This window comes from Centruroides sculpturatus, unplaced genomic scaffold (genome assembly GCF_000671375.1).
Source record: "Centruroides sculpturatus isolate CEXI.00-Female unplaced genomic scaffold, Cexi_2.0 scaffold563, whole genome shotgun sequence".
NCBI classification, from domain to species: domain Eukaryota; kingdom Metazoa; phylum Arthropoda; class Arachnida; order Scorpiones; family Buthidae; genus Centruroides; species Centruroides sculpturatus.
In genome coordinates, this window is record NW_019384723.1 from 349,817 (window position 1) to 377,592 (window position 27,776).

The following is a 27,776-nucleotide window of genomic DNA, read 5'->3' on the forward strand; positions in this document are numbered from 1 at the left end:
AACACTCTTTTGATATTTTGCTGGAAGGCAAAAACGCATTTTGATACACACCATCGAGAAACTTTTTATATAAAGAAGAGGAAATAGACAATGGATCGTTACTTCCGTGGGAGTTAAAAGGAATCGGTTAGAATGAAAGAGTGCGTAAGCCATCAGTAAATCGGTGGGAAGATCGTTATGTTTGTGAACGATGGTCACATATCGGTGATGAAGGTTAAAGTGATCAACTGTTTGGGGGAAGAATGGATCGTCAGCGTTTACCCGGAAATCACGGTCGATCAGCTGAAGCAGATGGCCTTGGTCCACTTCTTTCACCCTCTTTCGTGTATCAAGACTGCTGATCAGTATAGATTGGTCTCCGTCACCAAGGGACAACGTCTCCTCGATGAATGCACCATCAGAGAAGAGAATCTTGAAGAAAAAGGTGTCTGTCTGTTTATTATATACTTACCTTTGCTTTATGTTTAGTATTTGGGAAGCGACCGGAAGGTATGCTTGTGCGGATTTTGCGGTATGAATACTCCTCCGAACGAAATGTTGTAACCTTACCGGAGCTTCTCTTCTTCTTCTTTTATTTACACATACAAAATTGTACATTCCCAGCACCACCAGGCACTGTAGACCATATTCAAGAGAGCCAAAAAGTCAAAGGAACCACCTCTACGTGCGATCCGTCGCCGGATATGACCCCCCCGAAATTGGCCTACTTCCGGGAGTCGCATTGTGCACTCCACTAAGATGTCATATTTAACTATGCTGCTTTGAGTAGCTGGCTTGATTGCTCGTGCAGTACTTCATTTTATATAGTTTTAGGGGGGTGAGGCTTGCCCCGTGTGGCTGCCGAGGTCTGAGCACCGAAGTACACGACTACGTGCGGAGCATTGGTTAAGGTCGGTGATGGTGAGCCTTGATTGAAGCAGAGCATGGAGAATGGGTAGTCCGCTGGTTTATAGTAAAAACTGACCTCTGGAGGCGAATACCTCGCCAAGGGTCGCATGTATAGGTATGGTTCCATTGCATGTTTTGTTCATATAGGGGGGTCTGTAACTCTGAGGGTGAAAAGTCAATTATTTGAAGTTCACGTCTTATTTCTTACTCTTCTTTATATTTATTGTTTGGTAGTGTCTTGAAGGTATATGCAGATTATCATATGTAGATTTTGCAATATTCCGAGAGGTGCTTGCTTAATTAATGATATGTATATTTAATGGTTTAATTTAACGACGAAAAGCCACCTCTCTGAAAGAGACTTGCCTTTTCATCAATAAAATTAAACAATTTGTAATTTACTTGCATATTTAATGACCATTCGATCATAAAAATGAGAAAATTAATCTTTTCTAGAGGCTTGTTTTTTTACACTTTGCATCCTGTGGGCATTAAGTGATCCTTCTTATCAATTAATATTACAATGTGTGTTGTTATCACGCATAATCATTCTTGAGGACTATCAAACTGACATAGCTTTCTACAAGGAGGACCAAAGAGCCTGAAATGCATTTTGGACTTGTATTGATGGTGATAGTGTATATTATTGTGTGTAATGGCACAAGCATTGTAATGTTAAGTTAGTTGAAGGGCAAGAAGCATTAATACATTCTTATCCAGCTAGTCATAGATTCTGCTTGGTGGCCAGGGATGAGGTCTTTTCTAGGGTTGTTGACCCATCTGAGTTCATTCCTAGGTCCTCCATGGTGGCAGGCTGACCTTACCACTAAGCTATCTGGCTATTCTTCTAAATATTATTGATTCAGTGCAAGGATTGCATATCATTCTTACATTAATGGAAAATTGAACATTGTGTAATAAAACCTGCTTTTGAGTATTGTTCAAAGAGAAACTAGGCTACTTTATCATACATTTCTATTGATGTTTACAGATTAGCATATATTTGGTCATATATATTTCTATTTTCATTTGTTTACTCACAGGAAACATGTAGCATTTAGTTAAATTATTCAGGAATAAACTTAATATTTTTTAGTGTATAAAGTGTTAATATGGTGTAATATGGTGTTAAAGGGAATGAATGAATTTGTATGCTGAAATATCGTAGTAAACTCTGATTTTGAAGTCATTTACATTGACTTAAAATCAGAAAATCATTTAATAACTCTGCTTTCATTTGATTTATTTATTACATTAACTACAAACTTAAACTCTTGCCGTAACTAATCAGACTATTATTATGCTATAATTAATTATTAGAAACTAAGTAATTTGGTACTAGAGAAAGACATTAGGCACCATCTCTGATCTAAATTAATAATAATAATAATTTATTAAATAATTTAGAACAAATTAACTACTAACTTCTGCTTTATTAGAGTATTAGGGGGACCATGAAGTAATGTCATTTTTTTACATTAAATTCAAACATGAATTTTTAACTTGTTTTTATTTTTAATTAATGATGTAATCATCCTTGTTATCAACAACCTTTTGCTATCTAGTGTGCAAATTTTCAATGACGGATCGATAAAAATCAATTGGTTTTTGAGCTAAATATCTGGAGATGACATTTTGGATATCATCCAAATTTTTTGTCACATAGAAAATGTTGTAGCGATCGGAATAAATGGAAATCCAATGGTGCAATGTCGGGTGAGTATGGTGGGTAAGGCAGTACCTCTCACTTCAATTCATTGATTTTTTTTTCCAGGGTTCATCTTGTGCAGTACAGTCTTGCATTATCATGTTGCAAAATAACACCTTTTCTGTTGACAATTGCTGGCCACTTTTCAATTAAAGATTGATTTACTCGATCAAATTGTTCACAGTAAAGGTCTGCAGTACTTTGTGGAAAATCATTCGGACAGAACCACTGACTTTTGCTGTTTTGGATTTTCATGGAAGACCCATTTTTCATCTCCAGTGATCAAGCAATCAAAAACGCTTCTGTATTGTGCCATTGAAGCAATAAGTTGCACGTGGTGGATCGGTTAGCTTTGTTTTCTTTAGACAGATTATGTGGAACCCAAACCTCTGCTCTGCATACTTTACCGATCTGCTGCAAATGTTCTTGGGTGGTCGACCAAGGTTGGTTAAGAGTGTTTGATTGTTCCTCGATTGTCTGATATGGATTTGCTTCCACTTCCGCCCTTAACATGTCATTGTCTAAAGTTGTTGGTCTTCCTGATTGATACGAGTTGGAAAGATCAAAATTCTCGTATCTGATCTTAGATAACCACCTTTGGCATTTACGAACATCTAATGCACTTGGATAAACATCACAAATGTTTTTGGTAGCAACTGTTGCATTACTACCCTTGTGAAACTCAAAAAGCATACAATGCTGGATATGTACTTATGGCCATTTCACTCAAAACAGCAAAAAAAAGAATTTAAGATTTAATTATTTACGAGTAAACAAACCCCTTTAATCTTAAAATGTCTTTTGGTATGGCTTTGCAGTACATAATGAGCTGATAAATGATAAACAAATATTGACATTACTTTCCGGTCCCCCTAATGTATGAGTAACTATTTCTATAAATACAGATGTAAGTTATTTTGAGAAACAGTTTTTTTTAGTAGAGGATCAGATCAACAGAATTTCCTTCTTTGAATAAAAATAGTTTGAATTAAGTATTTTAAAATGTGAGAACTTCCTTTTAAGAATAGATTCTTAAAACATGTATATGTCTAAAAGATGAACATTTACCAAAGTCTTGAAGTACTTGAGCATTTCAGAAATAGTTAAAAAGTGTAGCTATTCCAGAGGTTAGTTAATTGTAATGTAAGTTGGAGAAGTTCCATTTAGAGCAGGGGTATCCAGAGTGGTCAATATCAACCACTCTGGATACCCCTGCTCTAAATGATATTATTAAATAATTTAGAATATTTTGGAAGAAAAGAATCGGCCAGAGCAGGACTCAAACCCGCAACTCCAAGTTACTGTGTGAATATGCTGCCAGTTATGCTACCCGAGCCTCCATTCCGATCTCTTCCAGACATATTTAAACATATAACCATCCTTGATCCTCAGTTAGATATAGTGCCAATTGGGGATGCATTCAGAGCCCTCATCCTATAAACTCCTACCCACGGTACTCAGCTGGCCATTGCTCAACCGTGGCATGACGAGATAACAACAGTAATTTTGTAATTAAATAAATATAATTGTAGAAAAATAGCCTGATGTAATCAAGTGGTTGTGTGGCTTTACAAATTTATTGGGTTTCATGATGTTTGTTTATGTATCCATATTACCAAAATAAAGAGGAAGGGGTCAACAGTCAAGAACGTTTGGGGTCCCATGATTTAGAGTTCAAAATGCAAAATTTATACAAGTATGAATATGTTTTCTGTGATGGCAGTTTATTTATTTTCCAACTGTACAATATGATTTGTTGTTTTATAATACTTGATGTGGATGTTGTAATATATTACAAATATAATATATTGAGAAATATTTAATTACAAATACTATAGTTTTTCTATAGATCTTAGTTTCCAATTTTAATCTTTCAAGAATTTTTCAGTTTATATTGAGGAATTTAAATGGAGTTATCATTTATTCAAGTAAAATACTTTTAATATTATCATTGTCAATGTATTTATTTGCAAGCGATAGCAAAATTACTTAAATAATTATTACAAAATATCCAATAATTAAAAATTGATTAGATATAGTTTTACATAAGAGATACGACATATCACAAGTGTTTCTTTTAATATCAAATGCCAAATATTTAAAAACGATATCTCCTGTAATATGTTTTACAAGATAAAACAGTTCAAAAAGAAAAAAAATTTGCCTAATGATTGCTCAATTTCACTTATTTAATTTTCAGCTTTAAATACTTGATGATTTGTTTCAGAAATAAGGGTCTTCTAAAATGAATGCTACCATTTTAAGTTACTGTAATTGCATTAATTATTATCCGAGATGTATACCACATATGCCAATCGAAAGAGTAACTGCCCAAGTTTCATCTTTCATCTTCATTCAAATGTCTTGTCTACTATCTATAGGAAAATAATTTATACTCATTGATCCATCTTTTAGAGTATTTTATCCATGAATAGAAAAAAGTAACAATTAAATTTGTTTTTTCATTCTATCTAAAACGTCCAGGCAGTGTTTACATGCTTCTGTAATGCCCCAAAGGCTGCAAGTTTGTATTGTGGAGGATCACGTGAGGACTGAAGAATATATAGAGGATCATAGAAGGGTTTCTAGTATACTTTTGTCTTGATGTGGCCATCCTGTAAAGAGATAAATGGCATTCACAATGACTTTCCAGGTCTAAAGTTAAAGTCAGGCCATATAGGATAGAATTAACATACTGTAGAAATTGTTCAACATCAGGTTTGTTGTTCCATACAGTCAAAATGCCATCAATATACTCAGCATAGATATGGATGTTGGCAATTGACCATAGTATATCAGAAACTCTCCTACAATCCTCTATATATTCCTCGGTCCTCACATGACCCTCCACAATACAAACTTGTGGCCTTTGGAGCAATAATTAGGTGAATATAAATTTATGTTGGATGTTCTATTAAGAGCAACCTGAAGAAAGCTTTTAAACATGGCCAAAAACATTTGTTCTTAATAAATTTTAAAAGTGTAATTTGTACCATTATTACTTTTAAATACAGGTGGTTTGATTATAAAAAAAAAAAAGGTATATATTTTCCTTTAGGACAGAAAACTTTTGTCTTTTAAATCAAGGGTTCACTGTATTTTTATCCCTAAGGCTCATCAAGATGCCTCTAGAACATTACAATATCTGTGATGTCTGCTTATTTTTAAAGAATTATTATTCATTTGTTTTATATTATTGTAAATTACAGCATATTTTTTGGCTTGTCGTCAATTATTCTTTGTTAAAGTTTTTAAAAATAATATTTATAGTTATCTACTCTATATAAATAAAACGAATATTGTTTACATAGAAATTTATTGTAAACTGCAAAGCAGATAGAAGAAATGTCAAGGTTGAGCCACCGAAAATGGTCATTATTCTAATTGTAATTCAGATGAAAAAATACATCGGTGCTAAGTGTTTATTTTAATCAATTAGCATTACTCTCTTTTGATTAACATGTAGCAATGTTTTTTAAAAAGGTTAATTAAAGATCTAAACTAAAACACTTATTAAAATTAAATATTTTAATTCCCCGAAGGTGACGTCAAAAATAATAATTTTAGTTATGATAAATTTTTTAGTTTCAGCCACGTGCCACTCGAGTCGTCGAGACGGCACGTGGCTCACTTTATTTAATCAATAACTTTCTTTACGTCATATGTTATTAAAATTTTATGTTGTTTATATAGTCGTACTACAACTTTTTTGAGGTCGTATGAATAATTATTAAACATTGATATGAGGATTTTTTCCTTGTAATCTCATTATATGTATATATATTTTTTCTAAAATCTATTTTAAAAAGATGTAATTCAAAAACAAAATACTCTAAAATAAAGAAGTCTTTCAAATATCTAAAAGTTTAATTATTAAATTAATTTAATCAATTCTAGTTGGAAAAAGACTTTGCTATTAGAAATTGAGCTATGGTTGTTTGTTTATATCTACATAAAGACCTTGGGGAATGTTTACTGTATTATTTTCAATAGACTTTGTTATATTAAGGGGAATTTCTGACTTAAATTTACTTTAAAGGTGTTTTAAATATGGTTATTTATTATTGTTATTATCATTCTCGGTTCTTTCGATATATTACTAAAGGTATCTGTAAAGTTGAAACCTCCCTGTGGATTTTTACTTTAAAAAAATAAGCGTGGACATGTGAAGTTTGAGGGATGATCTAATCTATCAGATAGCAAAGAGGCTATTTATAGCTAGCTATATTAACCTTAAATTCTTTTCATTATACATGACTCCTTTAATGATTCTAATTAAGGCTCAACCAAATTTGGTGTGTATACCAACTTGAATATTGGTTTCGGTTTTCGGGAAAAAATTTATTTTGAAATTCGTCTGTTAGGACAAGGTTTGCCGCTGCTATTTTCATAATAATCCTGTTACATATGTCTTATAGTAAATTTTGGTTACAAAAGAAGTTGCAAATTGTTTTCCATGATTCTTGGACACGTGCTCACTTTGTCTGATCATATATTGTGTGTTAAACTCTTACTCATTCATTCCAGATTCCACATATATACAGGGAGCCCTCGACTTTTGCACAATTTGCTATTTCGCACATTTTTAAAAATTCAACTTTTTAAATATTTGTCGATAATGAAAAAATTTCGTTCCTTGCAGAATGCTCATACACTGCAAAGTGCGGTAGCTTGCTCTATGTTCTCTACCACAGATTACTTTCTACAATAGTGGACTTCTTGAAATCCTAATCACTACTGTGTTCTTCTGAGCAAGAGGTCAAAACAGTCTCAGTCTTGCATTAGGGCATGCGTCAACATGTGTGTTTTGCCAATTTATTTGTTTATGTTTAGATATTTCATCCTTATAAATTGATAAACATGAGTGAGAAACGGAGAAACTGCAGTGTTGATACAAACAAAAAGAAATTAAGGACTCATAAACTTCATATGATCGAGACAAAAATGAAAATAATTAAACATTCTGAAAACGGTAAATCTTTTGCTTCAATCGGACGTTTGTACAATGTAAACAGATCTACGATATTTGCAATTTTAAAAAATAAGAGTAAAATTAAAGAATAAATATTTTAAACACAGTTTTTGATGCATATTTTTTTTACATCCCTCTACTTTTGAACATTCAACATTTGCACACACTTTCAGGAACCAATTATGTGCGAAAGTTGAGGGCTGTCTGGTAATTGACATGAGTCTTAAACTTTTTTACATTCATAATAGAAATAAAATGATTGCATTTTTTTGTTTTCTAGCTCCTGAAATGCATGTTAAGGGCATAGCAATGCCAAATTTTTCTCTAGTAGCAAAATTTTGAAGTAAATTTTTTCTAAAAGGTATATTCTGATGCAAGAATGCTGGAAAATGTTGTTATAACATTTAAAAAAATTTTGCGAATAGCATTAGACAATAAATTTTAAAATTTTGTAATGTTCCAAGTATCTTCAGAGGTATAAAATTTATCCTGAATGCATCACAATGTCATCATTTATTGCATGCAGTCTTAAGGTTCTGAAAATATCACAATATATTTTAACCTTTGTATCTTGAAAATGGGTCAAACAATACAGAAAAACAAAACAATAAACTCGGCTTTTCTGAGGGTCATCCTTTAGAAAAAAGGTTAACTCGGCCTTCTTTCCAAAGGATAACTGGATAATCTGTAAGAATAAAATTGATATCAGTGTGGAGTTAGTTGCATTAATCATTTCTCCAATTGGGTTGCAAATAGGAAAGGCCATGGTCTAGTACATTTTGATGGGAGCTGAAACCTCGTGCCAAAGCATACAATTCTGAGGAAGGCCTTGCTTTAGTGGCTTCTTTAGGGCATGCTTTAAGGGATTTCTTTACCTTTTATCCTTTTATCTTCTTGAGTGACTATCTCTTGTTTTTTGGATATGCACATTTATATAATTACCTATTTTCCTCTCGTCTCTTCTGAGACATTGCCATTATTCTCAGTGACTAATCTCAAATACTATGATCTATACAAATATAGAGAAATTCTGAGAATAATTATTTACATTTTCCAGAATTCAGCTACAGTTTAAAATAAAATTTTAATTAAAAAAATAATAATATAATTACACAATATTTTTACTATATACTTGAAAATCTTGCTTAAATTCAATCCACTTTATTTATCATAATATGCAATTATTTGCACATTTGTAAATGCCAGTGAGGCAATTAGAAGTTAGGAATATAGTTGAATTATTATTGGATAATTCAAAAGAATAGTATAATATATATGTAAAAATAGTATTATTTGTTCTCATCATGACGAATCAGTTTTATTCATATATTTTTACATCTAATCCTATGATTTACTTGGTAGATTGATTTTGTACAAGTTTTGCATAAACCGAGACTAGTGCTTATACGGAGTATAAAGGGTTGGGTTTTAAGATTCTATATTTTTTGCATATACATTAATAAAGGGTGGATTTATATGCATTTAAAATCACAATATATGTTCATACATGTGCACATAAAAATACCATATATTTTAATATGCATTATAAACACTAAAATTTGTAGTTTAAAATGCAAATTGTAGTGTTTAAAGCAAATGTTAATAATGTATGTTGCGTCACACATTTTAGGTAGGTGAGGATAAATGTGCAACAGTGGGTGACATGATGATTTTGCAAATTATGGCTTCACAACATATATATTAGAATAATGTTTCGTGTAGGCAGTGCACAGTGAAGTCAACTACAAATCAAATTGCACGTTCTATAACATTTTGTATTTATTTCCATATATACAATTGTTTACAAGGTGTTCGAGGATGTTCATTAATGGGCTATTTTATTATTTTAATTAAATGTTTTCACAAAATTTATTGGTTTTACTTTCCTGGCTGTTATGTATACATAACACGAGGAAGTATTGTAGTCATGTCAAATGTTGAGACTCCTGAACCCAAAATAGAATGAAAAAAAGTGGGGTTAAAAATCTTGTGGATATGTGCTTGCGTTGGCGTCTGTTTCATTTAATATCTAAGAATGGGATAAAGATTAAGAAATTAAATTTGGCATAGTAACTTGTATATAAAGAGCATTGATGCAATTAAATTTCAATGGTTCAAGTTCAAGGAATTGGGGAGATAGAGGGGAGGTCATGCGCCATATCTCAGTGGAGTTGGACATAAAGAAAATTTTCATCTTCTGTGTTTAGGATATTTTTAAAAACTCATCTTTATCCTCAAAATTAAACATTTGGCCTTTTTGTTATAATTAATAATATAAATGTTATTTTTTTAAATAAAATCTCATAACAGATGGATCCACACACAATTTTAAACTTAGTTGCTGTGTTTCTTAAACAAATAGTTTTTGTCAGGAAAGTTATGCAACTAGATGCTGATTTTTTAATAAATTTGTCAATTTATTAAAACTGTATAAATGTATAGTTTTGTGTAGTTTTATATAAAAAACTGTTAAATGAATATAGCAACCAACTCCTTGCTAATGCCAATTCTGTGCTCTTCAGAGATCGCTTCCAGATAACGTCAGAATGGAGGCCAAACAGACCTCGAACACACCTGTAAGAACTGTAACATGTTTCGTCACCACCAAGCTTGTCCATCCCTAAATGCTGAGAGCATCTAATGATTTAAAGTGAAAAATCAATTACATGTGATGTAAGATTGTAGTAATGAGCACTGAAATGTCAATGTAGCAAAATTGTGGGATGCTGAAATGTATTATGGTGAATTTCATTATATTGAAATATACTATCACTTTATTAAAGCAAATTTCACACTAAAAAATTTTTGTAAAGAATAACAGTGAATCAACAATTTTTATGAATCAAGTTTTTATATTTCCACCTTAATGAGCATTTAGAAGATTTTTTATTTTAATCATGGGTACCTACTCAGTAACCTGACTAGCTGAGCTCACAGCCAGGTTACTGAGATGCAGGATCTGACATATTGGGTTTGGACAGTCGTGAAAGTTCCAAGCCGATTTACACTCAGACCCTGCTGCTTGTTGTGCCAGTCTATTGTATTGGCTCTTCCGGTAACTGAAGCAGGAGAAGTTTGATGGTGTCGATCAGGTGCTGCAAACACAGTTTAGCAAACTTATCAATGATAGGATCTGAAAATGAAACACTTCATCTTCAGAAATGTTTCTTGTTTATTGTATTATAATAATAATAATAATATTGAAGTAACTTACATATCTAAATTCTAATACAATTTGTTTTTATTTTTGAATAAAAGAAGAGTTATTGCTGTTAAAAGGAAGATTACAACCCGAGAAATCTGAAGAAACGGCCGAAGAAGTAAGATACTTAAATTGTTTCTATTGATTTAGATTTAAGATTAAAAGTAATAATAATAATGTAAAGTAAAATATATCAAATTTATAACTTTACTTTTAGAGGAATCAGAAATTACACGGTCCCATGAATGCAGAAATTCAGTTTGCAACTGCAAATATTTCTCAAAAGAACATGTTTAGAGTAGTCGAAGATAATCCTGTTGTCGTCGGGGTAAGCAAGAGATAATAAATACTGTTTATTATATTAAAAATTAAGTAATTAGAGTAATTTTTAATGGTTTATTCTTGGTATAAGATTGTGACATTATGCATCAATAGGTATTCTTACAAGTGAACAATATATAAAATAAAATGAGCTTTACATAATTCCATTAATAATTTAATTAAAGTATTTTTTTTTTATATTGTCTTGCCACTTTGTTGAGGTGATTGAATGAACTGCATTACTTTAGGGACTGTAGTACAAAAACTATATTTTCAAATATAAATATGAATAATTTGGTATAGTTAAATAATAGTATTATATGAAAATGTAATGAAAAAATTAACTATAAAATAAAATTTAATACTGATTTATTGAATATTTTTAGTTCCATTCTGAATTGAGGAAAATATTAGTATCACTTGTTCAAGCTTCTGAAAAGTTACTAAGATATCATCCAGAAGTTATTGATATATTTAAAGAGACATCAGGTTAGTTTATCAAGAACTCTCTTGTAAAAAGTTTGCATTACATTGAATTGTTAAGTTATTATGTTTAATCTAGGTTTACATAGTCATGGAAATAAATAAATGAATAATAATCAATGTGAAATGTTATTCGCTTCATACTACATGAACACAAACTGAGTTAGAATGTGATTAGTTGATAAGACTTTTTACACAATTTGTGAAAAGTTGGTTGATTAAATAAACAGAAATTTAACAAAAATTGAGGTATTTTCAACTCTTAATAAACACTGGTTTGAACAGTTGCAGAAAGGGGACAAACTGTTAGTCTTGATCTACTTTGTAGCAGCTTGTATGCCAAGTGCCAAGTGTAAACCTAACTTTAGTCTAAATTGCTTTTGAATGTACACATTTCTACAGTTTATAACTTATACTTTATAACTAACCCCAAATTTAAACAGATTTATAAAGTATGATTCGATATATACTGTTTCTTTCTCATTGAAAACAATGATTTCAATTTTGAATTATATTTTTAGTTATGACACTAGAATTTCAGGATGTCCACAAATGAATTATATAATTTTGTGTTGATTTTACAAAAAAAACTATGATAATGACTTATTTTTATTGGTGATATATATGGTAACTCAAAGTTTGTCATCTTCAGATTAACACTTCCTGCGGTGTTAGATTGGATGCAGGGGTACAAAAGACTGGCCACACCTGTCTCCTGATATTATCATTGCAGTTTTTTTGGAGGCTTCATTAAGGCATTGTTTGCAAGACATAGGTGACATCTGTTGTTGAACTTAAACAAAACATTACAATTGATCCCCCTATAAGACAATAGATACGTTCCGTTCTTTATGAATCAATTTTGTAGGAATCACAGCCAATCACAGCCCGACACGTGTGAAGTTTACGGACTATGGCTGTTTGAAAGGTTTTCTTCCATAAAATTAATCGATTCTAGACTAATCCGACTCAACATTTCCAAAATACGTGTATTTTTTTTGGAAATAATCCATATAAATTACACTATAAACAAAAAATTGTAGGATTACTTACTGAGTGTGTACCATTTGACATCGCTGTTGCTCAAGCTTGTGTTCATCGCGGAACAGCTCAGCAAACCACGGCTGCAATTTCTGATGTTATTTTTCTGCGAAAACTTCGCTGAACTTTGGAGACATCATTAATATAAATAATTTTAATCGCCGTTGAATAAGAAATGTTTCTTTCACAAGAAATGTATAAAATTACAGTACTGTATTAGACTTACGGTACCTAATTTACATACTGTACAGACGATAGTTTGCCTAAACTCTCCGTAGCGTGGCGCTAGACGGCGGAAAGCATATATATAATTATAATAAAGTTACAATAAATTAAATTAATATATAATTATATGTACAGTACCCAATTTATATATAATTATATGTACAGACGAAACTAAACTCAATTTACCCGCCTAAACTGTCCATAGCGTGGCGCTGGACGGCGGGAAAGTAGTTCGGCTGCCTGATGACGTTTTATGTAATTATAGTTTTTTTATCGTTGTGTACGGATACCACCACAATTTTTTCGCCGTCTTATAGGAATCGTAATTATAGGAACCTGTCTTATAGGAGGATCTACTGTACTATCAACCTTTGTCTAAATAACACTGGATTATCTGCACTGTAAATAGTAGAACCAGATTATTGTTTTGGCTTCCTCTGAATGACCAAGGAAATGAACATTGAGATTTGTAGACATCTGTATTTTTTATATACATAAATATATTGAGTATTCTTTGTAGTTTATTTTTGCCATATTTAGCTTTTATTATGTCAAAAGGAAGCATATCAAAAGCACTTAAAATACAATCATTATTTTAAATGAAAGCCAACATATTTTTGACTTCATAAAATATGCAAATAAAAATTATATCCTGCTGTTAGTTTCATTGCTTATGCAACCAGTTTAAAAGCAACTCTTACATAAACTGTTCAGTCTTGTTTAAATGAAATTCAATTGATAGATAGAAAGATAAGTTATAATAATTTTATTTCTAAAGAAAATATATTAATAATAATCCTATTTAATTTATATATAAAGTCCTACAATTTATTATACATCATCTAATCACTTCTAACATTTAATATATTATAGTTGAATCAGAAAGTAGTATACCTGATACAACCATAAATGCAGATGCTTTGAAACAGTTAACTGATATGGGTTTTCCTAAATCAAAAGCACTTACTGCTTTAAGAATAAATAAGTAAGTATTTATTTAAAATATTTATAACTTAAATTACATTCTAAGTAATAAAATTTAAATGTAGAAAGTACAGAATGCATTTAATGTCTAGTTTAAAATCAAACTCACTTTCTCTTTCAGTATTTTCAAAATCTTCACAAGTCTTTCTTTTTTCCATTCCTTTTTCTTTTATGGATGAAAAAGAATTATATTGTTTTGTATGTATAAATATGAGAAAAAAATCGTCATTGTTGTGTTGATGACATTAATATTATGATAGAGATTCAACTTAAAAAACAATATAAATTTAAGTTTTAAAAGATAAAGGTAGTTAATTAAACAAAAACATAAAACTTATTTAATAAAGCATTTTATAATTCTGCATTAATAGCATAGCATTTTACAATTCTGTTTAATTAATTAATTAATTTATTTATTTATCTAACATTTTAAATTTTTTTAAGTTGAATCTTTAAATAATGTCATATCAATTATTTTCACATTTATGCTACCTTACAAATAGAATATTCTATGAATTCGTAATGGTGGGCAGTGAAGCTGAAAAGGCCTTAACATTTTTCTCCCATGTCTTTTTTTTATAAATAATAATTTCTTACTAATGTTTCTATGGAATTATTAACATTAAATATACTTGTTTGGGTGTAACACAATGGAGTTCTATAATAGAGTTACATACAAATTGCTTGTAAATAATTGCTGAATTATTTTCACAATGTGAAAATAATTCAGCAATTATAAATGATCGGACATCAATTTTAAAAAATTGTAGACCTATAAATTTCCAGTTTCGTTCATCTGTTTGTCTGTCCTTTGTTAATCTTGAGAATGGAGTTAGATAGATGAAAGCTGAGACCAGATATGAAAAGATCAGGCAGGAGGCCTCAATTAACTCCTATGAACTTCTGATGCAAACTGGAAGTCACAATATTTTAATTCAAAAATTTTCTCCTGAAAGGAGTTAGATATATGATGGCTTGACTATTAATAACTGGAAAAGTAGGATGTACAGGAGCAAGCCACTACTAATTTGAAGTGGAGATCACATATTTTACTTTAATATGTTTCTTGTCAAGTTTAAAATGTGTCGGTTAGCTCTATGATGGCTTCTTTATTTCTAGACTTATCACACTGTCAACAGACACAAGACTAACCTCAATACATCAGTTTATTTTCAATAGCATGATTTTGCATTTCAGACTAACAGTTCCTCCTAAGCTTTTTTACAACTATTTAAAGATAAAAACAAGTAGGTTAAACTTCCATTTACACTGCATAACTTTCATTTTTGCAAAATTGACATATTTACAACTCCAAATCATGCAAAGGAGTTTTGACATTTGGCAATAATCATTTACAATTCTATTGATTAAGTACTTTTAAATTAAATAAATTAAAAAAAAATACAATTGTTGCAATGCCGTGCTGCAATTTTTAATGTCACAATAAATAATTGCTTATGCATTAATATTTTATGTATAATTTGCAATACTATTTCACTTTAAAATCTGAATCAGACTTTATAAGATGTAGGAAAGTATAAATGAATGAATAAAAATTTTATTTTTTTATATGTGGAATTTTGTTATTTAATATACAGTATACAGTAAGTTTGTTGACTAATGTATGTTAAATAACAAAATTTCAACATGTTATTTTTTATGAAATATATAATTTTTGTTAATTATTTGTGAAGAAAAAATCTTAGCCATGTACTGTATGACACTTCATTTAATTTTTTTACATATGGAAATATATTATTTTAAATTAATACAAGTAACTATACTCTTGTGAAATTGGCATTAAAAATAAATAGAAATGTTCAATTATTTATGGTGATATCATCACAGTGCAATTTTTAATCATATTTTAATTTTAAAAATCAGATTGGACGTTTGTATATAGTTAATCAGTAATTCCAGCCCTAAGCTTTCCATATCTGGTCTAGATTTTCATCTATCTAACTCCATTCTTGACAGACAGACGGTAATGGGAATGTGTAGGTCTGCAATTTCAAAATAGCAGCCCAATAACTGAAGTAAATACAATTATTTCCTGAATTTTTCTTATAATGCCTGAAAAAATAAAATTTACTCTAAGTTGTAAAATATGTTGCAAATTCTAATATTTCCGAATTTGAATTTGAGACAATGCTCTCAGCACAGAAATATCATAAATTAAGCCTGTTACACAAAAGCTTAATCATTTAGCATTTATAGCTTATTGCTTTTTCAGAAGTTATAAATGATCATGAAATAAATTCCCAAATTTCTTGCATCTCCTGAAACTATTGAATAAAATAAGATAGGTTAAATTAGCTGTATTAGTATGGACTGTTTTAGCTTATTTATTTTAATATTATAAGCTTTATCTTAGTGATTTTGTTTAATTGATTTATAAAAGTTATAAATTAATAAAATCAAAATTATTGTTTTTAACATTATAGAATGTCTCCGACAGAAGCCACCGAGTGGCTGCTTGCTCATGAAGATGAATCCCCTTCTGTTGCTTCAGCAGAATCAACCTCTCAGGTCTGTGAAGCAAAATCAGAAGATACGACACAAAGTTTAGGTAAAAATTTTGGGATAAAATGTCTTTAATACCTAGAAGCTCTCAAATAAATTGATATTTATACAGGTTGTGCCACCAACATCCATAAGAGAGCAATCTGGAGGTTCATGCTGTATGTGAGAAGGGTCTTGGTTCAGTTGCATAAATAGGGGAAACATTTTGGTTAATTCGTTATTGCCAGAATTTAATGTTGATAATTGAGAAACTGAAACCAAGTCAAAGAGTAATTAAAGGGTAATACAAAGGACAAGAATTTAATAAGTAGATTATAGATAATAGGTTTAAATTTTGTCATATGTTTAAATTAAATTAATGGTTATTCTCAGCAAGACAGTAGTAAAGCCCAAGAATAGGTTTACTCTATACTTTATTCCTGTCATTTGTATTACTATTTAATTTGGTTTCACATTCTCAATCTTCAACACTAAGATCTTGCATTAACAAATTAACCAAAACATTTCTTCTATTCATGCAACAAAACGCAGACTCTGCTTACATACAGAATGAACTTTCCATGATTGCTTATGTATGGACAGTTATCTATGGTACACTCTGAATATTGTAGAAACTAACAATTACTTGAATTTGGTATAATTTAATGTGTGATATTTCTAGGGGTTTTTTGATTCAAACCCCACTTCTGTGACACCAATATGTGAGCCACCGGGAAGGAGGAGGAGTCCTCTCTTTCCGGCCACAGGTCTCGGACCTACTTTCTTGTCAAGGATGGTAGTAACGTTCGGTTACGCGTTACGCGAGTGGAGGAGAGTTACGGGGCCGACGATAAGGCGTTGGCATAGTCGAATAAAAACACCATTTTTCTAAACTAACAATTTATTACAGACAAATAATAAAACAAACGTTCTAACACAAGAAGTCCCATTTGCGTGTGAGAGAGAGAGCTTACAATAAAGCGTTCATACCTCTTGCGATGATATCGAGGGTCTTTAATTTCTGAAAGGCGGAATCCAAGTTGAGGGTTGGGATCGGTCTTCTAATTTTTGGTGCGGCCGTTTAGAGGGAAGCGAATGTCCGTCTTGACGGTGCTATGGCGACTTCTTGATTAGCGACTCCCCTAAGAGGGGGAAGGAGGATGGCTTTTATACCTTTTTGGTGGGAAAATTCGTCAGGTGATCAATTGTTTTAGCAGGTGTGAGGTTAAAGGTGGTGTTAGAATGACAACAATATGACGAATTTCGCCGATAACTGTAAACTATATACGGTTTGATCGTGAGAATGTTTATATTAAAACAAAAAGAGTTATAATTCTCGCATATACTTTAGCTTTCGTTTTTGTAGGGTCAAATTCTTTTGGTTGAGGGCATTTTTATTTTAAATTTATTAAACTTTTAAAGTATTAAATGCTTTCATTAACTTCGAATTTCACAAATGTTATCTAATTTATTTCTTTTCATATAAAGAGAGTACTGCATCTTGTTCTGAAGGTAATCCAAACTCCTATGCTCCTCGTAAAGTAGCTACAATATTGAAATGTTTTAGACAGTATAAAAGAAAAGAGTTTCGGCCAAATTTAAAGGTGTGTGATTTTATTATTTTTTCATATTACTTGTTTTTAAAGCAATAAGATAATCAAATTTCTCTATGAAATGCATTACAAGTTTTTAAGTTTAAAACTGTTTCATTGTATATAAATATATAAAACTGTTTCATCTGTTTCATGAGAAATACAACTGAGTATTCATATGAATGATTTCAATGCATCAAGCCATGTGACTTTCACACGAATCATATTGCTGATATCCACTACACTTTATTCATTGTCCATGTGGTAGGGAGAAAGAAGAATAAAGCCTGGTACTCACATGCAGAAATAGACGACTGAAACAGTTGCCATTCTGTTGTCTTTTTGTGTCATATGTACTTACATGCAGAAAGTACCCTACAATTTAAATGTGCGCTATTTGCCAACCGTAAATATAAACAGCTACCAAGAGTAGTCGAAAATGGCGCTTATAAGGACTGTTTTGTTATATCAATTAAACTTTTTAAGTTTACTTACAATCATATCTAAATAAAAAAGCCACAAAAGATATTTTGAAATTGTTCTAAGTTAGGAATATCAAATACTATGGTACCCGAACTACAATTACACGATCCTGAATACTTCATACAGTAAGTACAGTATATCTATTTGACATTAATATTTAATGTGGATAGTAATATAGCAAATAAATGAAATATATTCTATCTAAATGTAGATTTCTCTAAAAGCCAACCAAGACATTGGCAAAGTTATTGCAATAAATTGAGCCTGATACAGAATACTTGATGGCATGATGCTATATCAGTTCACAATCAACTTTGTTTAATATTATGGAAAAATTAATGATTTCAGACTACAAGTAGTAACCATTCCTGTTATAATCATCTCGATGTTGTCACCTTCATATTTTAAAGCTGGATTTAGTTTTGGAAGCATATTTAAAAACATCTTTTTATGGAGAAAATGCATTATTATTGACATTTACAAAATGTATAGCCTATTAGAACTTTTTATATATTCTAATATTTTGTATTAAAAAAATCAAAATATGAATTATAATTTATTTAAAGAAGGAAATGGATATAATAATAAAGTTAACTTATTAGCTATAATACAGAACCAAACATTTATAATCTGTTTATAACAATAAAAACAGTTGGCCAGTACTATAACGAAACAATTATTGTTAGTTTGTGTGATTCTCATTTAAATTTTATCATGTACAGCAATATAAACGGTTATTTATTTCTAAATACAACAAGTTAATTGAATGTGACAAAATGGAGATGATAAAATGATGCATTTAGTGTATACATTTCATCATATTTAAACTTCACTTAAAATTCTAGGTTTCTTGCTACTGGAGAAAGTTTTCAAAGTCTGAGTTATACTTTTCAAGTGGGATGAACAACAGTAATTTCAATAGTGAGGGAAACCTTTTTTGCCATCTGGAAAAAACTAAAAGGAACATGCATGAAAGTACCTTAGATGGAAGAGGAATGGCAAAACATTACTAATGGATTTTTGAAACGTTGACAACTGCCCAATTTCTGTGGCAGTATTGATGGCAAGAATGTTGTCTTGCAGTGTCCTGCAAATACTAGATCTCTAAATTATAATTATAAAGGGAGATTCAGTAAAATATTAATGGCTGTAGCAGATGCCCATTACAAATTCATTTATGTTGATTTTGGACATTATAGAAGTGAGAGTGATGGAGGAGTTTTTCAGAAGTGTACATTTGGCAAAAAAAATAATAAATCAGACAATTAATCTTTCCAAAGATGCTAATTTGCCAAACTCTGACATAACTTTTCCCTATTACTTTGTGGCTGATGAAGTATTCCCCTTACAAAGAAATATAATGAGACTGTACCCTCGTAAATCTCATTTCCATCATGCAGAGCATATTTTTAACTATCATGTGAGTCCAGTTCAACGTGTTGTTGAAAATGCATTTGGTATTTTAGCATCACATTTTAGAATAGTTTTGTGGTCTCTGAATTTTGATGAAAATGTAACCTTGTAAAAGATTGTTGCTGCTTCCCATGTATTACATAATTTTTTATTAACTGAAAGCAGCACTACATACTGTCCAATGGGTTTTGTCAATACAAGATCCGGCTTATTTAGTCAATTCAGGACAATGGTGTGATGAGCAGAAACGTGTACATGAATGTGATAGCCAAAGATCGAACATATACAGCAGTGATGCAAGTGTTATGTGACAAACTTGCCCAATATTTATGTACTGAAGGTACTGTTGAATAGCAAGATATATATTGAGACCTTCATTAAATTTTTATAATGTAAAAATATCCCCTGTTCTACATTAATTGCTCAATATTACCTTATATAAATTGTAAACCTTAACCCTGAATACTGTGTATATATATATATATATATTCCACGCCATTTAGTTTATATGGATTTCTGTGCTATTATTGGATCATGTAACCGTATTTTGTTTTATTTAGTATGTTGAGACATTGCAAGCGCCCATGGAACACATGGTCACTTCCTTCCTCTCTTTTATCTATCTAACTTCCTCTTGCTGCTTATCACCTTACCTTCGAACCTTCTTTTCGTTTCCTATCTAAACGAGCTTAGTCAATTAGCTAAACGACTGACAGCTCTCTCACCCTCTTTTACAAATGTAAAAATATCTTTAAAAAATTATTTTGTATATATAAAAGTAATGATTTAGAAATATAATTTATTTTAAAAGTATATGATAAATGATGTACTTATTATGTTGTTCATATATTTCTTGTTTTAAACATGATTCAGTGTTTTTCAATACTTCATGTCTATCTTTGACAATTCCTGTAATCTTATATGAAGGTTATCACAAAATCTGTATCTTTTTCATAGGAACTTTTATCGGTTCCTTTGATATATTGCCAAATTTTTCTGTATAGTTGACATTAATTAATGTGGTCTAGTGTCCAATAATAATATTGAAATCATATCAAATTAGAAAATTAATAAAACCAATAATTTAGTTATTCTAATTTACAAACTTACTAAATATCAGGCAGACAAAAAAATATATATATACAGTAGAGCGTCGATTTTCCGAATCAATTGGGGACTGGGGTTGTCCGGATAACTGATATTTTGGATAACTGATTTACGTACGATAAAATAGTTTAATGTATTCGATGTCAAAATTTTTCTCCATTGCGTGTCGCTTCGCGTTGAATTTTCGTCGATGTTAAGTCTAGCAAAGACTATTGTATCGTTAAAAATTATTTTTTTATTTTGTACAAACAAAATAAATATATTGAAAAATATAAAAACAATAAAAAATTATACTTCAGATGTTAATTTAGTATCAAAAACGTAAAATGTTTGAGTAGCCCAAGACATAGCCAAAGATTGAAGCGCCACATCACTGGCGAAAATTTAAATTTGCCAACTGGAATTCTTTCGGATGATTGACTTTCGGAAAATCGACGCTCTACTGTATTTATTGTTTGGTCATTACAATGTAGTCATCCAGCAGGGAGCTATTCAATGATTACCAAAATCTAAATAGATTTAGATCATGTCCATTTTATAAGAATATCTAACTTTTTTAAGAAAAAAGGACTGATTTGTTACCACCAGATTTGTTTAAAATGTTATATCAAAAAATGCTAACTAATTCTAGTGAGCATAATTGGGTTGGCCAAGTTTCTTATATTTTGGATATGGATTTTCTACAGAGTTGTTTGAGTTTGATGAAAATATGAGCTCCCAATTAATCCAGACCTCATGGATTTCAACATTATATAGCCATTTGGTTGCTGTAATTGAGTGATTTATGGCAACTTTAGGAATGCTTTCTTTTTAGTATAATTTTCCTTTGAATTATCCTTTTAGTATAATTATCCTTTAGTATAATTATCCTTAGTATAATTATCCTTTTGATCAGTGTTTTTCATGATCATTCTATGATTGTTTTAGTTATAATTATACTTTTGGTTATTTAATTTGTTTCAGGAAGTTTAAATAATACTTTTTTAAATTGTATGAGGGTGAATCAAAAAGTAAGTTGCATACCAAGTTGCAGTTTGTACCAAAAATAAATGTGAAACGTACAAGTCAAAAATTTTTATTTGTGTGCATGTACTGTACAATCTAAGCACTGCTTTTCAACATAATCACCAAGGACAATAGGGTATTACAGTGATATTGAAGTTGTGTATTATATTTTAGATTATCTGCAGGTCATTAACTATTTATTTCTTAATTTACCATTTAAAGTTAACTGTATGAAATTTTTTAAAGATTAAATAGGGATTTTATTGTAATAAGACTATGATCTATCTAATAGTAATTTTAAGACATTTTGTATAATATTCAAAACTTTGCAAATAGTCTTATTTTTCTCTCTAGTAATGTATGAGAGATTTTTGTACTAACACTGCTAAAACTATTAAGTGTCACAAATTTTATTTCTCCCATGTAATATGATATTAATCCTTATACAATAAAGTTTATTGACTGATTATTATTATTTTTGCTAGTATTAAGTTTTAAATAGGAAAATTTAAAAGACATTTGTAATATATTGTATAATATTTAAATTTATATTCCATACTTTATAATTTCACAAAAAGTTCTTTTATCTGAGATAATTTTTCCTCATTTTTCTCATCACATCTGGATTCTTCCTCCTTNTGCAATTAAGTTTTAAATAGGAAAATTTAAAAGACATTTGTAATATATTGTATAATATTTAAATTTATATTCCATACTTTATAATTTCACAAAAAGTTCTTTTATCTGAGATAATTTTTCCTCATTTTTCTCATCACATCTGGATTCTTCCTCCTTGTTATTACATTTATACAAATGAAGTAGACAAGATACAAATATTTACTATAATATTGAAAATTTCCTGAATATATTCTGAAGGTGCTGTGGGGTGGCAAAATAGTTGTTTATATCAAGGGTTATATTCTAAATAGCCTGTTAAGGAAATTTATAGTGTAAAAATGAAAAGTAACAACTTTTTGTATATATAAATTTTTTTATTCTTTCAAATATTTCTCTTTTTCTTCTAATTCAAGCATCATTTACTCAATATTTTTCATGACATGATGCCTGTCTTTTTTTGCTAAGATCTTGTAGTCTTTTACAGGAGTAGTCAATTCTATCTTTTTCTCCTGTTTTGTTTAGAAGTTTGGATGCTTCAGTAAAAGTTTTTAGTGCAACATCCAACATGTCCTCACTTTCTTTGTATGTTTTTTTGTTTTTCTTACAGGTGCTTTCAGGCTGGACCAAACTAATGTTAAATCACTACTCACTGCTAATTCCGAACTGCTGACCAATTGCAGTCTATATTGTTTTCTTCAGTGTAGTATCTTTAAAGTCTGTACATTTTTTATCATACAGACACGGATGTCTTTGTACAGTTTCTATAAAGTACTCGTTATCGAACATAGCACACTATCTGCTTATACTGACCCCCATAGTTTGAATTCCCATGTGATCTTTATGACGACATTGCTAAACGGCCTTCCTATTGGTCTAATTTTTACCATTTTGCTTTCCACAAAAGCAAAATAAAATTTTCAACTTCATATTTGACGGCAAAAGTGACGTCATTTTTCCATTCTGTCATTCATTTCCGCATGTGAGTACCAGGCTTAAATTAAAGATGGATGATGATGACAATCCTCTTAGCATCCTATTTCTATTTGTGAAAAATTGAACATCTAAATTGTACTTGACCACAAAATTTAGACCTTCAGTTTTTAGGTCATGCATGTGCAGTACCAAAAGCATTTAAACTGCTTAGTGAAATTACTCATGGATATTCAGCTTAAGAGTTCCTCTTTAATTAATCTCTATATGAGGGCTCATCCAGACCTTTAGTGAAGAATGGAACCTGACATGTCTGCATTTAATAAATGATGGAACTTTCTACAGTTTAAATCTGAACTAAAGTCTGGGTCTTCCAGAGTAGCAGGATGATGCTATAATTGCTTTGGCCAACCATAATCTGTTTTATTGTATTTTTCTTCTTCTCATATCCAATTGTATTGTTACCTACTAGTTAATGTAATGTATATATATTATTTTTTTTTTATTCATTTATAATTTAGTTTTTATATTTTACAGGCATTCAATAATCTTAAAGAAATGGGCTTTTCGGAAGAAGAAATATTAGACGCTCTCAGAATACACAGTAATAATCAAGAAGCTGCGGTAAAATATTTCTTATATGGCAATTCTATGAGTTAAATTTATTTAATTCCAATTAAATTCAAAGGTTATTGTTTTAGTTATAGTTAAATTAATCCAAAAGTAGAAATAATATTAATTAAAGGACACTATTTAAACATGAAATCACAATAGGGATATTCATAATGGGAGCTTTTCGTGCTTTTAAAAAATCTGAGAATTGGGGGATCTAAAACTTTTTGGTACTGTTAACTATAAACATTCAATTATCATTTTATCTTCATTGGGCATTTTATTGATTGACATTATCTTCTGTTGGTGAATTTTGATAATTGGCAAATGTTGCTTTTGCCATAGAACCCATAGTAATGAAGTGGAGCTCCAAGAGAAGCAATACTTTTGTGATTTATGACTTTTAAATGAGCTCAAAAGCCAGTGTATTGAGAAAGACTGCAGTCTGTGAATATTCGTAATGTGGTTATTTAATTAATGCATGATTTGTGTATTCCTAGTTATATTCCTAAAACACGTACATAAGATTTGTGCATAATAGGGAAAATATTTACCACAAATACAGAGCAATTGCCAGTATAACAATTTTTCAGCTTGTAAATTAAAATTAGGAGAATTTTTCTTTATAATCATATGAAAATAAAATCAAATGAAATTTTCTGTAATGTGTGAAAATGAATTAGTTTTGTCAATTTCTTGTAAGGAAATATTTATAAAGTATAGTTATAAAAAGAAGAAATAACATGGCAACATCATTTACAACATGATTCTTTCAATATCTTGAATTAGTAATTACAGTACATTTTACAAATATTTGCCAGTCTGCCATGATATGCATTAGTGAGAATAAGTTTGTTTTAGTATGTGAGGGGGCAGATTATGTGAATTTAACTGGATTCAAAGTGCATTTCAGATAGCCAGTTTATACACTTCCGTACTTCTTCAAATACTTCAATCTCATTTGTGAAATGGAAATTTTTGGTCCAGATTTGTGAAGAGATTTGTAATTCAGTAAGCATTTCTTAGTCATACATTTTCATAAAGCAAGTTATTTTGAACTTTACATGTATTATAAAATTTATTTATCACAATTACTTTTATCTATAAAATTGCATGATTTCAAAATTATATAAATATGATCTCACAAATCATAACTATTGTATTAATATATAGAAAATTCTAACAAAATACACAAAATTTTGTAAAGTTTTACATTTTTTTGTGCTCCTTGAATATCAAATGGTGAAGAAACTGAGAGGGTTAAAATTTGACCAATACTATCCACTATACTTGCCTAAAATTGTAGTCTGGTGTGGATTTGCAGTCTCATTCATCCTTGAACTATTCTTTTCTGAAGTAGTAGTCCCTGTGAGCCTGTAACATGCTCTCTGATGATCGAAGATACCAAGAGATGCTCAAAACTTTTGTCAAACCAAACTGCATTAGTGACAATGTCTTGAGACAACCACTCTCATGCAAGATGGAGCATCTCCACATATTGGATGCTTCATACAGTGTTTTCTACCATATTTCACCAATAACAGAGTGATTAGTCACCACCTGACCATCAAGTTGTTTGATCTTAATCTACACAATTGTGTGGAACACTTAAAAAGTGTGGTCTGTTGAGGACACACTGCATATTTTGTAGTCTTGAAAGATCATATCATACTGCATGCAAAAATCATCACCAAGAATCGATTATAGTTATGCACCAAACATTGCTTTCAGAATGGGGACCACTTTGAACAGTATTTCCTGCACTGCTAAGGTCTGCATAGCATGTCTTCTACAAATGTTTGCTGCTTGCTGTGCCAAAAATGCCATGTTGGCAACTTTACATACTAATTTCTCTTATCGAAATATCTTTCTAGACAGCATTAAATAGGGTACTTTAATTACAATTACATAGTATCTAGGATGAGTTTGCAACATTTATTTAATTAATTTATATGGATCAGAAATATAAACAAATACATAAAGTAAAGTAATAAATTATTTAATACTTTAAAAGAAGAATTTGTTCTTTATATACACAATACACTATTAATTATATTTTTGTATATTTAAATGTAGTGCGAATGGTTGCTCAACGATCGTAAATCCGACAATGAAGATCTGGACATTGGGTTAGATCCCGAAGGATCGATATATAAAGCCATCATGGCTAATGCTATTGTTCAGCTGGGATTAAACAGCCTTAAAACTTTATTTGGTAATTTTATTCAATTTTTAAGACTAAACGATTTGTTGGATCTACATTGGACAAGATTATGGCTGTTTAATAATCCTGAAACCAAATTTTACCTACCTCTAATCAAATTGCTTTGTTTCGGATTATTAAATAGACTTAACCTAGCCCAATAAAAATCCAGCAGATGTGAACAATTGTTCATCATTGACAAATTCTTTTTTAAATTTATAATCAAAACACCAATAATTATCTTTCTTACATTTTAAATTTATATAAACTACAGTTCAAAGAGTATTTTTCAAATATATTTTAGAATAATAANACCTCTCGTCTTATGCGGAGGTTAATATCAACCAAATTTTCCATTATTCTTAATGAATAAAGATTATTTTCAAATTAACTTAGTTTCATAACATAAATTTAATCTTGTAAATGTTCAGATAAATGATTGGAAGAATAAATTTCAAAGTTATGAAGCTATAATTTTGTAATTTTAATTAAAGCTAATTATTATCTTAATTTTTTTAGCACTGCTGCAGATGCTGGAGAATTTCAACAGCGCGGGTCGTTGGTTGAACGATTCCGACATTGCACCACTCCTCAGTCAGATTTTTCGCATATATCACGCAGAGAAGCATTCCCTTCAGATGATGAGGCCATTTTCTCATTGACGATAAGCTTTTTATTAAGAAAAAGAAATTTCCACACGTTGCTTTTTTGCGCAAAACACACACAAAAATTTTCTGCGTGGCATAAAATTTAAATATTATTTCATCGTGTTAATTTTATTTTATGTTTTTTGTTTATAAAATTATCTTGTACATAAACTTCTGTATTATATGAGAGTGGAAGCTTCATTATTTGCAGAGAATTTAATTATTTCTGAGTTCTCAAATGCCACTCGGAAAGAGCAGTCGTTTATTTGTAAGTTATACTTTCTGTTGATGTTAAATAAAAAACAGATTCTTTAGGAATATTGGTTGTGTTGATTAGTATGATAGTGGGTACGTTCCGTTATGTATTAGACAACATGTCGGTGAACCATGATGTACTAAAATGTGTCCTGATATTCACTAATCTGCATGTAGGATCATTGCACATTGCATTCATCGGACTGTGGGTAGGGCAAACAAGGATGAAGCAACATATTTTTTATGGATGGGCCTCTGGTCTATTACCATCCAGTCAGCTCATTGTAGATCTAACAAATCCATAATAAATATGAGAAAAGGGTTCTCTCAGTGCCCACATTAAAAAAAAACCAATAAAAATAAGAATCACCTTAAAGTGTGACAAGAAGGCATTTGGGTTCGAATGGTACAGTCATTTCCTATTCGCAAGCAGCCAGAAAAATGGGTGAAGTGGCCAACTCCACACCAATGCTGACTTTATTCTGGAGAGGTCACTCTTCAGGCACCCATTGCAAAGGAGTTGAACAGATCTTACCCCTGTATAGACCATAACATGCAGAAACCAGTTGCCATAGATTTGATCAC

General features: G+C 30.5%; 1 protein-coding gene across 2 annotated transcripts; it reads left to right on the forward strand.

Moving 5' to 3' along the window:
• On the forward strand, positions 1 to 27,256 carry LOC111628071 (ubiquitin-associated domain-containing protein 1-like). 2 transcript variants are annotated; one of them, XM_023371790.1, is made up of 10 exons: positions 1 to 424; positions 10,827 to 10,888; positions 10,988 to 11,098; positions 11,478 to 11,580; positions 13,714 to 13,825; positions 16,269 to 16,393; positions 17,815 to 17,930; positions 24,012 to 24,098; positions 26,163 to 26,301; positions 26,809 to 27,256. In XM_023371790.1, the coding sequence occupies exons 1-10, from the start codon at positions 178 to 180 to the stop codon at positions 26,949 to 26,951; spliced, it is 1,245 nt and encodes a 414-aa protein (XP_023227558.1). In that variant the 5' UTR covers positions 1 to 177; the 3' UTR covers positions 26,952 to 27,256. The 2 variants fall into 2 exon arrangements, with proteins under 2 accessions (XP_023227558.1, XP_023227559.1); XM_023371791.1 differs by having other exon boundaries at positions 10,830 to 10,888.
• Positions 27,257 to 27,776: the final 520 nt, after the last annotated feature.